The sequence below is a fragment of the Pygoscelis adeliae genome, unplaced genomic scaffold, assembly GCF_000699105.1.
Source record: "Pygoscelis adeliae isolate BGI_AS28 unplaced genomic scaffold, ASM69910v1 Scaffold1, whole genome shotgun sequence".
Classification (NCBI taxonomy): Eukaryota; Metazoa; Chordata; class Aves; order Sphenisciformes; family Spheniscidae; genus Pygoscelis; species Pygoscelis adeliae.
In genome coordinates, this window is record NW_008824051.1 from 5,356,851 (window position 1) to 5,371,260 (window position 14,410).

At 41.4% G+C, this 14,410-nt stretch overlaps 1 protein-coding gene across 1 annotated transcript in view; it reads right to left on the reverse strand.

Annotated features, from left to right (window-relative positions):
- Positions 1-127: 127 nt before the first annotated feature.
- MIA3 (melanoma inhibitory activity family, member 3) overlaps positions 128-14,410 on the reverse strand; it is a 27,539-nt gene continuing 13,256 nt past the window's right edge. The window contains exons 5-27 of the mRNA XM_009333705.1: positions 14,122-14,213; positions 13,480-13,611; positions 12,239-12,260; positions 10,025-10,113; positions 9,792-9,869; positions 9,590-9,700; positions 8,663-8,734; positions 8,345-8,449; positions 7,447-7,569; positions 7,210-7,333; positions 6,290-6,345; positions 6,118-6,208; positions 5,850-5,988; positions 4,018-4,119; positions 3,858-3,918; positions 3,732-3,767; positions 3,573-3,640; positions 3,184-3,281; positions 2,937-3,068; positions 2,666-2,734; positions 2,461-2,537; positions 1,431-1,587; positions 128-1,049 (exon numbers count right to left, since the gene is read on the reverse strand). Of these exons, the coding sequence (XP_009331980.1) occupies positions 712-1,049; positions 1,431-1,587; positions 2,461-2,537; positions 2,666-2,734; positions 2,937-3,068; positions 3,184-3,281; positions 3,573-3,640; positions 3,732-3,767; positions 3,858-3,918; positions 4,018-4,119; positions 5,850-5,988; positions 6,118-6,208; positions 6,290-6,345; positions 7,210-7,333; positions 7,447-7,569; positions 8,345-8,449; positions 8,663-8,734; positions 9,590-9,700; positions 9,792-9,869; positions 10,025-10,113; positions 12,239-12,260; positions 13,480-13,611; positions 14,122-14,213 (2,372 nt within the window). The 3' untranslated portion in view covers positions 128-711. The remainder of the gene's footprint in view (positions 1,050-1,430; positions 1,588-2,460; positions 2,538-2,665; positions 2,735-2,936; positions 3,069-3,183; positions 3,282-3,572; positions 3,641-3,731; positions 3,768-3,857; positions 3,919-4,017; positions 4,120-5,849; positions 5,989-6,117; positions 6,209-6,289; positions 6,346-7,209; positions 7,334-7,446; positions 7,570-8,344; positions 8,450-8,662; positions 8,735-9,589; positions 9,701-9,791; positions 9,870-10,024; positions 10,114-12,238; positions 12,261-13,479; positions 13,612-14,121; positions 14,214-14,410) is intronic.

Sequence of the window (14,410 nt, forward strand, 5' to 3'; positions counted from 1 at the left end):
CTTGCAGCAGCGGCAGTTATTCAGCCTTGATTCAATTATTGAACTTGATCACGGCTGTAGCATTCTCTGGTTAAATTACTGAACCACTGTCCTTTCTGAACAAGAAATGGCACTGAAACAAAGCCTTCAGGGTTTAGCAAAAGGAATTTTGCTTTTTATTATAACTTTCCTTTGAATACAGTGTCATTTGTGCTTCTGATCTCTGACCAGACATCTTTTAAAAAAAAACAAAAAAAACCCCAAACCCACAACAAAACCACCTCACAGTCCTCACGTAAACCCCTGGCCTACAGTAACTGCAGCTTAATGATGTGATGGAGAAGGCAGGTAGGATAGCATTTTACTTAAAAATTATTTCCACAGGAAATGATTTGATTTACATTTTTCATGAAATTAGTTCATTCACCAACTGGTTACAGAGGCTACATTTAATTAAAACTAGCCACACAGGTACTTCCTTTCTATTGCACGTTTAGAGTAGGTTCAAGTCCATCACAAGAAGGTTCTTGCAGCCCAAGAGGATGGATGAGTTTAAGGTGATCGTAAATGCACATAAGATGTCTGTAGCAATTGGATAAAAATTGATCCCGCAAAAGCTGAAGTATACTGAAATGAGACAAATGGCTTCAAATAGAGAGCCATTTCCTAAAATCCTGACCGTAGGAAGTGCGCTAGAGTCCATTCCGTTGAGCTGCTGACCAGGCGCTGCAGTTAGGGTTTCTGGGCGGGAGGCTGTGTGTAGTCCTTTGAGCCTGCTGGCGGTGGCGGTGGTGGTGGCGGGCCTGCCGGGTAGTCTCTAGGTCCTGATGGAGGCAAGTCTCTGTTAGGAGAAGGCGTATAGTCTCTTGAACCAGGTGGGGGTAGCCGTGGGCCTGGAGGATAATCTCTTGGGCCAGGAGGACCTAGGGGTCGAAAAGGAGGGTGCCCACGTCCATAGCCTCTTGGATCTGGAGGCGGCGGTAGTGGGCCCGGAGGCAGATCTCTCATTCCTAAGGGTGGGCCAGGTAAGAAATCTCTTGCAGCCGGAGGTGGCAAGGGAGCACCGCGAACTAGAAGGAACGGAAAACACGGCGTTACATGACATCTTGCTTTAACCTAAACAGCGAAGCTCCTGACTTGTTCCTCATTTCTTCATTTTTTGGAGCAGCTCTGGGGTGGGTCACTGTCACAAGCAGACATCACAGGCTGTGAATTATATTCTAGTGACGTGCGGCTGCTGGTTTCCATTTTAGACTAAACAAGGAAAAACACCTTGGCATTAAGGAGGCTTGAAACAACCCACCTGTCCAAGCTTACTGAACGAGACAGCTAGACCCCATGAAGCGTGGGGAAGCTGTGTGCTAATGGATGGCAGATCTCGCTTCTGTACCAGGCTTCCGAGAAGCACGGTGGGAAAAGTTAAGTCTCAGCGCGCGGCAACGCAACTCTACCTAGGGGCACAGGAAGAGGTCGAGGCCCAAAGTGCCCACGGAGCGGAGCTGGCGGCGGTCCATAGCGAACAGGCGGTTGAGGCGGAGGTCCCATCACGGGGGAGGTCATGATAGGCGTCCCAGGGAACGAAGGTGGGCCTTTGGGACTAGCATTAGCCTGTGCAAGATTAGGTTATACTTCAGTGTGTTATTCGCTGCATCAGAGGAGCGTTGACACTGCTGAACACCACAAGCACTCACCCAAAGGCCAAGAGGTGGAAGAAAGGGGGGGCGTAAAAAAAGGAAGAAAAAAAAACCCCACCACACACCCCAAAACACATTAACCAAGTAGAAAAATAGGGAAAGTTACTGCACCATCGTTGTCCCTTCACCCAGAACACTGCTTGCACTACCTAGGAGTGAATGCTTAGTGTACCTTCTGAGATGACAAGTTTTCTTTAGCTGAAGCTGTACTAAAGAAAAGTTCAATCCCTTCTGAAGTGTCCTCGGTGGACACCCCTTTGGCAAAGGGCCTGGCACCTTGAATTACATATGGAATTGTGCTTAAATACCACAGGTAAGTCAGCTTCTTGGGATTATTGTTGTAGTCACTCCAAAGTGTTTGCCTGCAGTCCTTAACAAGAAAGATCTCATTTCCTCAATTCCATAAAAACCAGACAGCAACTGTTCATCATTAGAGAAACCTTTTGAGACAGAGGTATAAGCCCTTGGTTAGTTTCGCAGAGCATTTTGTTATTTAGCAGTTCAGAACACCAAGCCTGTTATTCCTCTCCATCAAAGCAGAGTAACGCCATGTTCAGCCTCTGAATACTCACTGTAGCTGGTTCAATAGGTGAAGGTGAATCGGTAGCTACACAGGGGGCTTCAGACTCTTTGGGAGAGGGTTGCTTTTTTTTTTTTTGGACAGCAAATAAGGATAGTGACAGGATATAGACAAGACAGAACATGATACAGTTAAAGAAGCAGCAGGAAGTACAGTGAATCATGTATTAGAAACACTTCCTGAAGGTTGGGGTTTTTTTCAGCTTACCACTCCATCCATCGCTGCGGAAGGGGAGGAGGTTCTTGGCCCACTACTGATCAGGGATGCTACAGCAGGTCCGAGATCTGCAAAGAGAGCCACGGATGCACGTCTTACCATGCTGTGGGATAAGGAACGTGGCTTTTCAAATTACATTTCTGAAGTGAAAGAATAACTGGGGAAGTTGCAGTTGGTTGCAGGCCACGTAACTTACCAGGAACAGACATCCTTCCTGGTAACTCTGGTGGCCTTCGTGGAGCAGGGGGGCCATCTACCACCGCACCTTAAGGGAAACAAGAACCCCAGAGATCCTAATCAACACGTGCCTGAGCTATTTCTATATAAAAAAAAAAATCACCCATCTGTGTATTAATAAAACAGGTATCAATACTTACCACTATCCCTAGAACCAAGGTCAGACCTTAGCATTCCTGGGTTTGCAGCATAAGAGATAGTTATCACAGAAGGGAAGCTTCCCTGCTTACCAAATTCACCTCTTGAGCCTTCCCTTCGAGGAGCAGAAAGGGGCCGAGGAGGAACTTCTATCATCTGTGTGGGTGATGGATTTCCTCCACTCACAGGTGATGGGCCAAAAGAGCCATCTCTGCTTAAGGGCCCTACGCCAAAAAGGAAAAAACACTTGATTTACTTTTCTACAGTTTACCATAGCCTTATTTTTTTAGGATATATTGACTCAAAGACCAAAGTTTTGGGAGAAACGGCAGCATTTACCTCGCCGTGGTAGGATCTGGCGATCGGGTCTGTCTGGAGTTGGCTTTACAATTAATGGTCTTTGAAGCATGACGATTTTTTGGTTTACTTCTATTAATCTAATTTTAAAAAATACAGGTGTTTTATTCAAATAATACATGAGTCATATTTGTTATAATGTAACAGTATCATAGGCAAACTGCACTGTAAAGTGTAACAGCTTTCACCAAGAAATCTTACTTTAACCATCAAAACAGGTTAATAGTAGTCTAGAATTAGTAACTCAAATATGCACTGCACATTCTGAGCAAGCAGGCTAACTGTGCACCTTGCATTGTTTGAGCTTCTTCTCTCCCAAGCAACACGGAGTGTGTTCAAAGAGCAATAAAAACGGTCTGTACTGTACTTACTTTTGTCTCAGGTTGGCTGCTTCTCTTTTTTCTTCAGCCAGAGCTCTCTCGGCAGAGCGGGCAATAAGCTATGAGGGAAAATTTTGTCAACTGCATTAACTGCACCAACCTGAACTCAAATACAAACTGTTTGCATCAGAAAAGGAAGAACATTCTTACCCAGTTGTCATGTGCCTTTTTCTCATGAGCAGCAATCTGAGAAGAAAAGCAGCATTTTAGCTTATTTTGTCCAACTACTAGTATGCAGTAAAAGGTGACATAAGAACCAGCAAGCAGGAAATTTACCTGGTTTTTGTAAGATCTCTCTGTTTTTTGCAATTCTTCTTCCATATCTTGGATCCTTTGCCTGTACAAAAGGAAAAGGAGGGGAAGGAGAGAGGTTTAAATGAATTTTCTTCAATAGCTGAAATATAGGAAAACAACAGTCTTCAGAAACTGAAGTTACTTGTAAACTTTCACTTCCTCGATGGCCAGCACAGCTTTTTCATCTGCAGCAGACAATTTCTGCTCTTTCTCCTGACGCTCATACTCTTCCTGGGTTAGTTTTCTGCATAGGAGGGGAAAAAAAAAAAAAAAAAAAGCACCATATATTCCACCATCCTACATCTGCTACAACTCAAAATCAAGGTAGTCCCCTGCTAACAACGATATTAGAATCTATAATGCGTGAGAATACAGAGAGAGAATAAAGAGAGGGGTTTTTTTTGTTTGTTTGGGGGTTTTTTTTTGGAGACAAATACTGTCTTTTGAAACCAACAGACAAACCCTTTGTGTATAAAACCTGAAAATGAAGGGCACAGAGTTGACTGGAAAGTTCTGTCAGCATCTAAAGATTTGTCAGAATCTAACAATTGCAGACAGTTCATCTCTTCAGATCCTGTAGTTTACTTACCAATTCTACAAATGCTAATCCAGATTTACAAAGGTATAAAACAAGGAAATATGCAGAACTGACATCTAACCAAGGGAAAGGAAGAAATGAATGTGTAGTGAAAAAGGGGGAGTTTAGGGCCCAGGTGACAGACACATTCAATAGCCATCAACCATGTGGAAAGAAGCTTTTTTCCAGGTATTCTCCATACCAATTTATTACATGACCAATTTCCACAGTCTTTTTATAGCCTCATGGTTCACTAGTTTTTTAATTTTTAACATTTTTCTGGAAGTATTTAAGAGGTCCATAATGTGTTTTTAACTTACAAGAGCTATCCCACAAAACTGGAACCATTAAACTAGTAGTAAGGTGACCATTGCTAATAGCCAGTTCAAAACATAATCCATTTCCTTGGCTACATTTCCAGAAAAAAATTACAGTAAGTCCTTCATTCGAATCCAGAAGTAGTAACAGGCAGTGTAACTTCCTAAAAGTTTTGGAAGGAATAGAAATCCTTCAGAGAGGTCAAGAGGAAGTTTTCCTCGAAAGGTGGGCGATCCTTCCCCTCTCCGTTATGTGTTTACTACACCTGGATCCTAAAGTTACGACGTCAGGCAGTTTCACTACTGAGGTGCTGTATAGCCTCAATTCCTTAGCTCGTTTCAACCCTGTGCTTCCCCCAGCCTACACGCTTGAACCTTAGAAGTTTCAATTGCTTCTCCACAATTTCAGCTTTCCTAAGGAATTTAGCTGAAAATGTGCCCGAATCCTATCTCGAATTTTCCCCACAAAATTGAGATGGTATTACAGACATTTCAGTAAGTAAATAAATGAATAAATAAATGAGGAATTAACACAGACATACAACTAGTTCTTCACTGCTAGCAATTCATTCATCTCATCTACCACCATGAACTCAACCTTAATTTAGCTCTCTGAGAACGCAAAAAGCTCACAAGGCTAAAATACTAAGTTTCTACATTATGAGAATTAGACTCATTGAGCTGAGATCTGAGTAACTGAAACAAATCTTAATGGCCACTATATTCTCCTTGACATTTCTGGACAATGTGAGACAGCAACCACAGAATTTGCAGACCAAGACACCCATTTCCCCTCTCCAGAACTTGTGGAGGGGGTTTTTTGTTTGTTTTGTTTTGTTGGGGTTTTTTTGTTTTGTTTTTTATGGTAGAAGGCAACATTGTGTGTGCAAAGTGACAGTCTTTTTAGAATCTCTGGAACAGTGGAAAGAGTAAAAGAGGGCTTCAACTGTACTGAAACAGCAGTCATCACCTTTCACTCCAAATACAACTTGAAGTTATTTGATCCCACTGAGCAAAGAGCATTTGGATAGTGCATATGATATAACATGGTCTGTTGTGGAAGAGTAAGGAAAGGCTTACTTCTGGAGTGCCATCTCCTTCTGCTGGTAAAGTTCACCAAGAATCTCCACTTTCTGCTGTAGTGTTTTGCACTCATTTTCCAGCCGGGCTTTGGCTGACTGGAGCGAACAGGAGTCATGTTCTAGTTTTTTTATTTGCTCTGTTGGAGAAGCAAAGGTAGGTGAGGAAGTTTAAGAAAGTTGCAATGAGAATCGTCGTGCCACTTAAACAGTTTCTTTTTAAACTACAAACATCACTTCATCCTAAACAATTCTTTTGCTAAGCCTACCTTCCAGCTCATGTCTTGCTGTTACTTCATCACTCAGTTTGGATTGCAGAAGATTTCTGTCTTCTTCAACTATGGATAACATAGTTTTTACCTGAAAATAGGAGCAGAAAGTTTATGATCTTAGGCATAGCAGTAACGTGGCTGGATTTATTAGATATCTTGTGCAGCATACCCTGGAGACATCCATCATCTGCTTGATCTGAGTCTTCATCTTCTCACTCTCATTATCTAGAAGAGAAAAATGTATTTGTTTTCCCCGTTTCTTAACCCCAATTCCCTGGACTCTACAGCTGTTAAAAATAACACTCCATACATTTTAATCTGGGATAAATCTCCCTACATGGTCAAAAAAAAAAAAAGGGGGGGAGGTGGGGAACAAAACACAATAGCAATTCCACAACCAGCACAGCAGAACTATTAGATTTATTTCAAAAGGAATTCAGAGGATTCCTTCTCGTCACTTCCTTCTAGCCAGCACACTAACATTAATACGAATGCAGTATCTGTTATCAGACATGCTATCTGAAAATCAAAAAGTGGGAATTTCCAGCCCACATATACTGTACGGTTAGAAAAAAAGGAAAATTAAAAAAGACTTCAAAACCAGAGATGTAGCAAATACATGTGCAACTTCAGGAATGACAAACTTCCTGAATAGTTTTGAAAATGTCTATTTCTGTCTCTCTGATTTAAAAGATGTGATTACGTAAATTAGTTATCTAACCAGAGGTAAGCACAATACTGATTAAAAATTCATATTAAAAATGAATGTAGCATAACAACAAAGCTGAGATTCTCAGCTTTTGGAATGTTCTGAACTGCTAACCTTTATATGCCATCTTTAAAACTGTGTCATTACACTTACGATATACCTAAACAGTAATCTAAAGGCAGTTATAGGCCTTTTTAATGGTCTCTCCCTTCAGTTAGGAGGTATTTTGTGTTGTCTGAGGATTAAAGCTTGGCAGCCTCTTAACCCACAGGCAGCTACATGCATGGATTCCTCTTGTTCCCCATATGACATGACATGACCGTACCACTGCATATGCTTTAGCCACTGGGCGTATCAGCCAGCAGGTAGGATTACTGTACCTGGCAACTCTCCATTGGCCAGATCGCCTCCTGCGCTCCATTCACGCCCTTCACCATCCTTCTTGGCCTCAGATGCTGAATCCACGTCCAGCTGCTTCAGCTGCATAATGCAGTTAGTTAAAACCTAGTAATGAAATCAAAGGTTCGGTGAAGGAGAACCCCTCTGCATTTTGTAAAGTATTCCAAAGTATTTTATGATGTGTAATATTTAAAGCAAGCTTGTTATAAAGAACCTACTTCAATTTCATTTTCCTTGTAGGCAAGTGCTTCTTCTATGTCCTTCTGAGACTTCTGATACAACTTGATCTGCTCACTGAGCTCAGTATGCCTCTCACTCCAACCTTCAGCTTCTTTTAGCAGCTGTATGAAGCACCAAGACAAGATGACTACTTGTTTTATTTTTAGTACAGGATATATGTAATTAAAGTCCATTCTACTACCAGCTCTGGTGGTAACTGATCACCACAGATAAAGCGTAAACTTCACAGTTATCACACTCATCACTAGTCAATTGGTAGAACTGGATGCTGAGTATCTTTTTGCAATTTATATTATTAGGTGATTTTACAAATTTGACATTTTCTCAGCCAATATCCCAACATCAGAACCAAACTGCTCACACGCTTCAAAATACGAGGAATTAACTGCAGTCCAGAGGTAATCAAACCACATTCCTTAAAAGGCCATCTACTTCATATACGGAGAAAGAAAACAGACAGACATTTACAATTATCTGTAAAAGAAGTCGTGATATTTCAGGCCTAAAGGGCCTCCCCATTTAGCTTTGCTTCAGAATTGCTTTTTGGCAATTCTTTACCATGACTTCCTTCAGTCCTGATCCTAAGCAACAATCTCCCAACCGTGCAGTGACCACCACATCAGCACAGACTTTCTGTGAAGTTGCTGACAAAAACTGAATCACCGGAACTGGCAAAGCCTTGTGGCTCACCTGCACAAAAAGCCTGTGCGGGCAGGTGCAAGGGGTTTAAATTTTACCTTGATAATATGAAATGAGGAATTTTGACATGTTAAGAAAACAGAAACACACTGAAATTATACTCAGGAAAACCAGGAATAAAGCCCCGATATTTCGTTCGGAAGAGAAACACAGTTGCCTGGCCTGGGCATAACTTACTTGCTCCTTGCTCTCTTTCAGCCTAGCATTCTCTTCCTGCACATGATGAAGTTCAGATTTCACCTTTTCTTCACTTAGTTTAGCTTCATTAAGGGCTATCTGCACCTACATATGAAAGAAAAAGGAACAAAAAGACAAAGTCAAACTGTAACGGAGCAAGAGCTATGTATTACCCGGCAATGGAAAAGAAAAAGGTATATATGCACAAACAACCTGGAATCTGCCAAGCTAGCATTTTCAATTACATCCTAGATACAAATTTTCCTGGTACAAGAACCTGTACCTGTGACTGTTAAGAGGATGTAGATAATGCTTTACCTCTGAAAGCTCTACAGAATGCACACTGATAGCCTCTTGAAGTTTCTCCAAGGACTTCTGGGTTTCGGAGATCTATATAAGAAAAAGATGAGCAGTGACTTTGTATTAGCCTGGTGCATGTCTTAGCCCGAGTGTGTAATTACCTTAGCTGTATATTTTGGAAGCATAATAGGAAAGTCAAAACACCAACAAATTTCCCTTTGGAGCAGCCATTAGACTAGCAGCAACACAGCACTGCCTTATCAGCAAGGCAAGGAACAGAAACACACAGCACATCAGAATCGAATTCTCCCTGTGACTCTGCCTATCCGTGGCTGAGAAAGTTCCCTGTACACATGCACAGTCTAGAACGGAAGTACCACGTGCTGCTGTCATTAGCAACAACCTTTGACCAAAACACCACAGAACTTGTTGGAGCTTACCATTACTACAGAAAATTAGGCTTTTAAAAAAGAAAAAAAAAAGTACCACCTCTAGACAACAAGAATGACAGGCAGCTTAGAGATCTTCACACTTACTATAGAACTAGATGCTTCCTCTAAGTACAAGAAAACGTCTCTTACCAGCCTGAAACCTTCAGCCCATATTCTGTTAAGGAACTTCCTGGCTCTGGCTAGGAAGTATTAGACTAGCCCAAGACTTGAATACATCCGTTTGTGTGTAAAAGCACATAACCACACAAATTCATCAAGATCTTACAAAAAAAAACCACCCAACCCAAAACCCCAAACAACCACCCACCCACCATGCAATCAATAGATTCTCCCCCTTGAGCTTGGGATGAACCTGAAACTGCATTTCAGTTCTCTCTTTCAGATGGTTCATCTTATTTGCTCCACCTCTATCTGCTTACCCATCAGGTTGTGACCAGCTTTTAGGGCACATTAAGTTAAGGACAATATAAGACATTAGTGTGATTGCTCTTGCCGAGATCTGTTTCTTCTCATTCTTTTTTCTCTCTGTTTCAAGCATTGTGTGCAGATTTTTTACTTTGTCATCTAGCTGACGATTTGCTTCTTCCAGTCCTTTGACAGTGTCCTAAAAAAAAAAAAAAAAAAGAGACCAACTAAAGCAAGTTATTTTATTGATGTTTTTGCTTTCAGTACAGAGACAGTTAACTGTTTCTTACCTTAAGCCCTGCAGTTTCATCCGAGAGAACATCTTTTTGTTCTTGGGCCACTTTCACAGATTCCTTTGCTTCCTTTATCTAAGCACAGAAACAACCAAACAGAGCTGAGGAAATTGTCAGCATAATATTCAGTAAGAATAGAAAATAAAAATATATTAGCTGTTGCATTGACTATGTCATTAAACCAATAACAAAAAATTAGGAAGCAAAGGGACGAGAACCTAGAACAATACCTTTTGATCATATTCTGATATCTTTTCTAAGATTTCTGTTTTTTCTTGTAGCAGGTTTTTAATCTTTTCAGCAAGCTGCTTTTCAGTCACTAGGAAGAAAAAGAAAGCTTACAGTAACTGTACTTCATATCCGGGGGGGGTGGGGATCAGAGCTATAGTTACTACCACCTTAGGGAACGTTTTCAAGTAAGGACTAAAGCACAAATCAGGATAGCGTCAGTTCCCTGGCAGTCAGCCCTTTCTGCAGGAGTCTAAGCATCTCCAGCTTTCATGTAAAGTTAGGATTGAAAACAAGACAGTAAAAGCATTGAACACTGACACAAAGCATATAGCTTTTGCATCCACTTCACAGAAGCTGGTCAGAGAACGCACAGCAGAGCAGAGTAAGGCGCTGGCTACACACAGATGAGGTATGTTCAAGGAAAGAATTGGCAGTGAGGATGTCAGAGCAGTCTCAGTCCCTGTGACACTCAGGGAGATGCAACACCTTCCCTAACAACCACCTCTGCCTGCTGTATTGAAACTGAATGTTTGGTCAGCAAAGACAATAGGATGAAAGCTCTGAAAGACCTACTGGGAACAGAAAAGAGACTGTCAGCTAGCAGGCAGCATCAGTAAGCCTCAAGGAACCGCATGGCTTTCTAACAAACGTTATTGCTCACAGACCTCAAAAGGGCTGTGACCAAGCAACTGTTCTTTAGGCACGCATTTGTTTCTCAACCTAAAAAGTTGCCAACCAACGCTCAGGATTCAACAAAAATCATTAACATACTTAAATTATTTTACTGCAAATTAATTTAAAGAAACATCCAATTGTCATTCTTTTTCAAGTCCTACACCACCCCCGTATTTGAACACCCCAAGCCCCATTTGCCTCACAGCAAGTCCTGCAGCACACACAGGAAGCACTGGTTGTTCCAACTGCATCCCACAGGATGCAATGGCAACTGCTACTCCTCCTTCCCCTCCCACACCAGGGCTTCCAGGCCAGAGGATCCCCAGCCCTTCCTGCTCTGGGAAGAGGAGAGCCAACAAGTGACTGCTGAGGTACAAGATAGTTCTCAGCAGTTTAAGGGGGGCAGGAATCCCTGCATTAGCTTGGTCTCCCAATTTTACTACTGTGATGAAGAGTGGATAATAGATTTTATCTTTGGGATTCCAAATGCAATCTATTTCTTAATGCACTTTTGTCAATATTCCTCCATTTTAGATAAAGATTTTAGTAACAACATGAATTTTATCACACTTGAAGAATACTTATTTGCTCTTAGTTTTGGTAGTTTCTATACAGTATTATACAGAAGAATATTGGGGGGGGGAGCAAAAAGGGGATTAGATCTATGTTGGTTTTTGTTTTGTTTTGTTTTTTTCTAAAGGCGGGCTCCTAAGTAATTTCTACAACACTGATACTGATGTTTTTCCCCCTCCAATAATATTTGTTTTGCAGCACAGAAGTCTCCTTATGGATCCAAGATGGATTTTTTCAGCTCACCAATTCTGCATTAGTTATATAGAAGGAAACTGCGGTATAACTACAATGAAATTAGAGAGGAATGACAGATAAGTAGCATGGTTTGTGAAGAGGAAACACGCAGAGTTCATGTGAAGACAATTCTTTCATATTTTTGTTTTGTATTCAATTATGAATTTCAGCAATTGCCCTACTTTGAATTCTATTTCCTTTCCATTCAGCACACTTTAATTTTATATACTTGAAGCTGGAGAAATGCGTTTGCAAAAAGCAATGTGCTAGCCACAGGAATATCTGCATATTTAGGTCTCCATTTAGAAGGTCTCTTTGCAACTGCACAGCAGGCAGTTTCAGGCTCCCCTCAATCCAAAAAGGCAAGAGGAACTAGCTACTGCTTTTTGTGAGAGGCCACAAGCAAAAGCAGATTCACTGCTAGTCAGAAAACCACCACTATACCAGTAAACCAATGGATCACGTTTATGTTGAACAAGGTGGAATTTTTCCTTGCCTTTTTCTTTAATTTGCATGTGTGAGCTGCACTGTTTCTCCAAATCAAAGCATTATCGAAAGCAATTGAAATCCTCAGATTCAAGTATCATCTACCAGCCTAGCTTACACCATAACCCCAGACTTAACATTCTCCTTGAATGGGAGTGAAGATTGACACTTGGTCCTCTGAAACAATCTTCAAAACTTTTACATGCCTAAACATCAAGTACACTGAAGAGCACAGAGAAACTTACCTTGATATATTCTACTCTTTACCTGCAGAAGGGAAAAAAAAAGAAAAAGCTATAAAAGTGATAAGTGAAAAATTTTATTAATTTTTCCTATGGAAAAAAGTCACCACTTGCACGCGGATTAAAGCAGCATATGGAAAACACATCTATCGCTGCCAACAAGAGTGTTGAATAACACTACAAACAACCTTAAGCTGTTTTCTAATAAAAGCTTCTAGGTTAATGCCCTGTCCTAGAGCCTTAGTAAATGTCTGTTACTCAGTCACTAAAAGGATAGCAGTAACTGCCTACATCCAATTTGCAACAAAGAAAATGAAGCCATTTTGCATCAAACAACAGTCATGAACTTGCAAACACAAAAACCACTTGCATCCCAGTTCTGATCCATCTAAAGCAATGTATGTTTACATGGCAGTCGCTCATTTCAAAACTAACACTATAAAAGAATTTCAGAAGCTTTCTTTCCATGCTGTTAAATTAGCACTATTTTGCATTTGAAACTGACCTAGTGTATTCAATGTCAAAACTAAGCAAGGAAAAAAAATACCAGTGTTATTACAGATAATATTTAATGTATATCTGTCAAGCAAAGACAAAGTATTCCACAGACTTCCAGAGCATATCATCACTGAACTGGACAGCTATAAAATAAACTGTCCTATTTGATTTTCATCTATCAATTCCCAAGGAGATGCACTGCTATACTTGAGAGCTGGTGATAGCATTTTTCTTGCACAGAAAATTATCCGTGTAGGAAAGAGGAGGACAAATGCAGAGTGAGGAAGGGGCTCTCCGGTGAGAATTAAGATCAGGTGTTTAGGTTTCTAAATGCGGCACCTACAAGCAGCTGGACAATATGACCGGGAAGGATTAACTGCTTGTTTTGGAGATAGTCAGCAACAGGCTCAAGCACATGGAAGGCTTCTCATTTCAAAGATATGCTGACCCTTTCCTCGGTCTTCTTGATTTACATCATACCCCCTTATTTTGCTTTCAAAACTGCCCCTTACTAAAAAAATCTTCAATTAATAGCTTAAAGGAAACGCTTCTTAGCGTGAAGAAAATTACAACTTAGTTTAGCTATTAAGCCCAGCATTTAGTTCACATTAATGCTCTAAACAGAAAAAGCAAAACCGCAAAAGACTACACGTTGCTTTGACCCCAGTAACACTGAAACAGTTTAACCATACAAAAGACCGCTCAGTAAGTGAAGTAGCAGGCTTGCAAGCATGAAGCATACTCACTGAAAGGCAGGTTCTCCAGAAAATTATAGCAAGCGTGGCAAATCCCACTAAGGCAGTGATAATAACAGGCTCCCATGGAAGTCCATGGAAATCAGGCCCAGGACGAATTTCCTCAGGCAGGGTAGCAACCAACTGAAAACCAACAACATTGACAACTATGAATATGATTCTATTAAATACTCAGGCAAAATAAGCAGTCTGCCAAATGCTTTTATTCCTCTCGTGAAATCAGAGAACCATCTAGAGCTTTCTTGCAGTTTTTCTCTAAACTGAAAACCGAAAATGAAGAAAACCACAAAGCCACTTGATGCTTGCATTTCAACTCAAAAGTCTGAGTATCTGGAAGACACCTGACAGTAACAATCTGCTGGCAAAGAACAGCTACACCAAAATAAGCTGATACACACATTTTGTGTTACACAGCACTAGTAGTTATTCGATCTGTTTCCAAATAAAGCTATAAGGATGGAAAAATATAGAAAAAAAAAACCCAGCTTTACATGTTGTTCATAACAACCCAGTCAAAACAGCTCAGATCTCTTCCCCGCCATCACCCTGGTCACAGGGTCATATGTCATGTGTCTTGTCATACGTCTCTCTGAAGGCCATAGAGCACCAACTGCCTGAAAAAGGTGTGAATACCTGGCACGGTTTACAGGGCTGATACAGACACGGCACTCGGAAAATAAGCTGTACAAGCCACACAGAAACCCCTGCCTTCTCCCCGGCCGCGGCTGGCAGAAGCGTGAGATTAAAACGAGGGCACACACTTCCCCCTGCAAAGCCCAACCTAGGGGCGAGCTGGTGTCTTCGCAGGCCCCCTCTCCCCCCCAGCGCCGGGGAGCGGCAGGAGGCCAGGCACCGATCCCTGCCCGGGTTGACGCCAGCAGACGCCTCCGCTCCCGCGGGATTGCCCCACATCGCGGGGGCG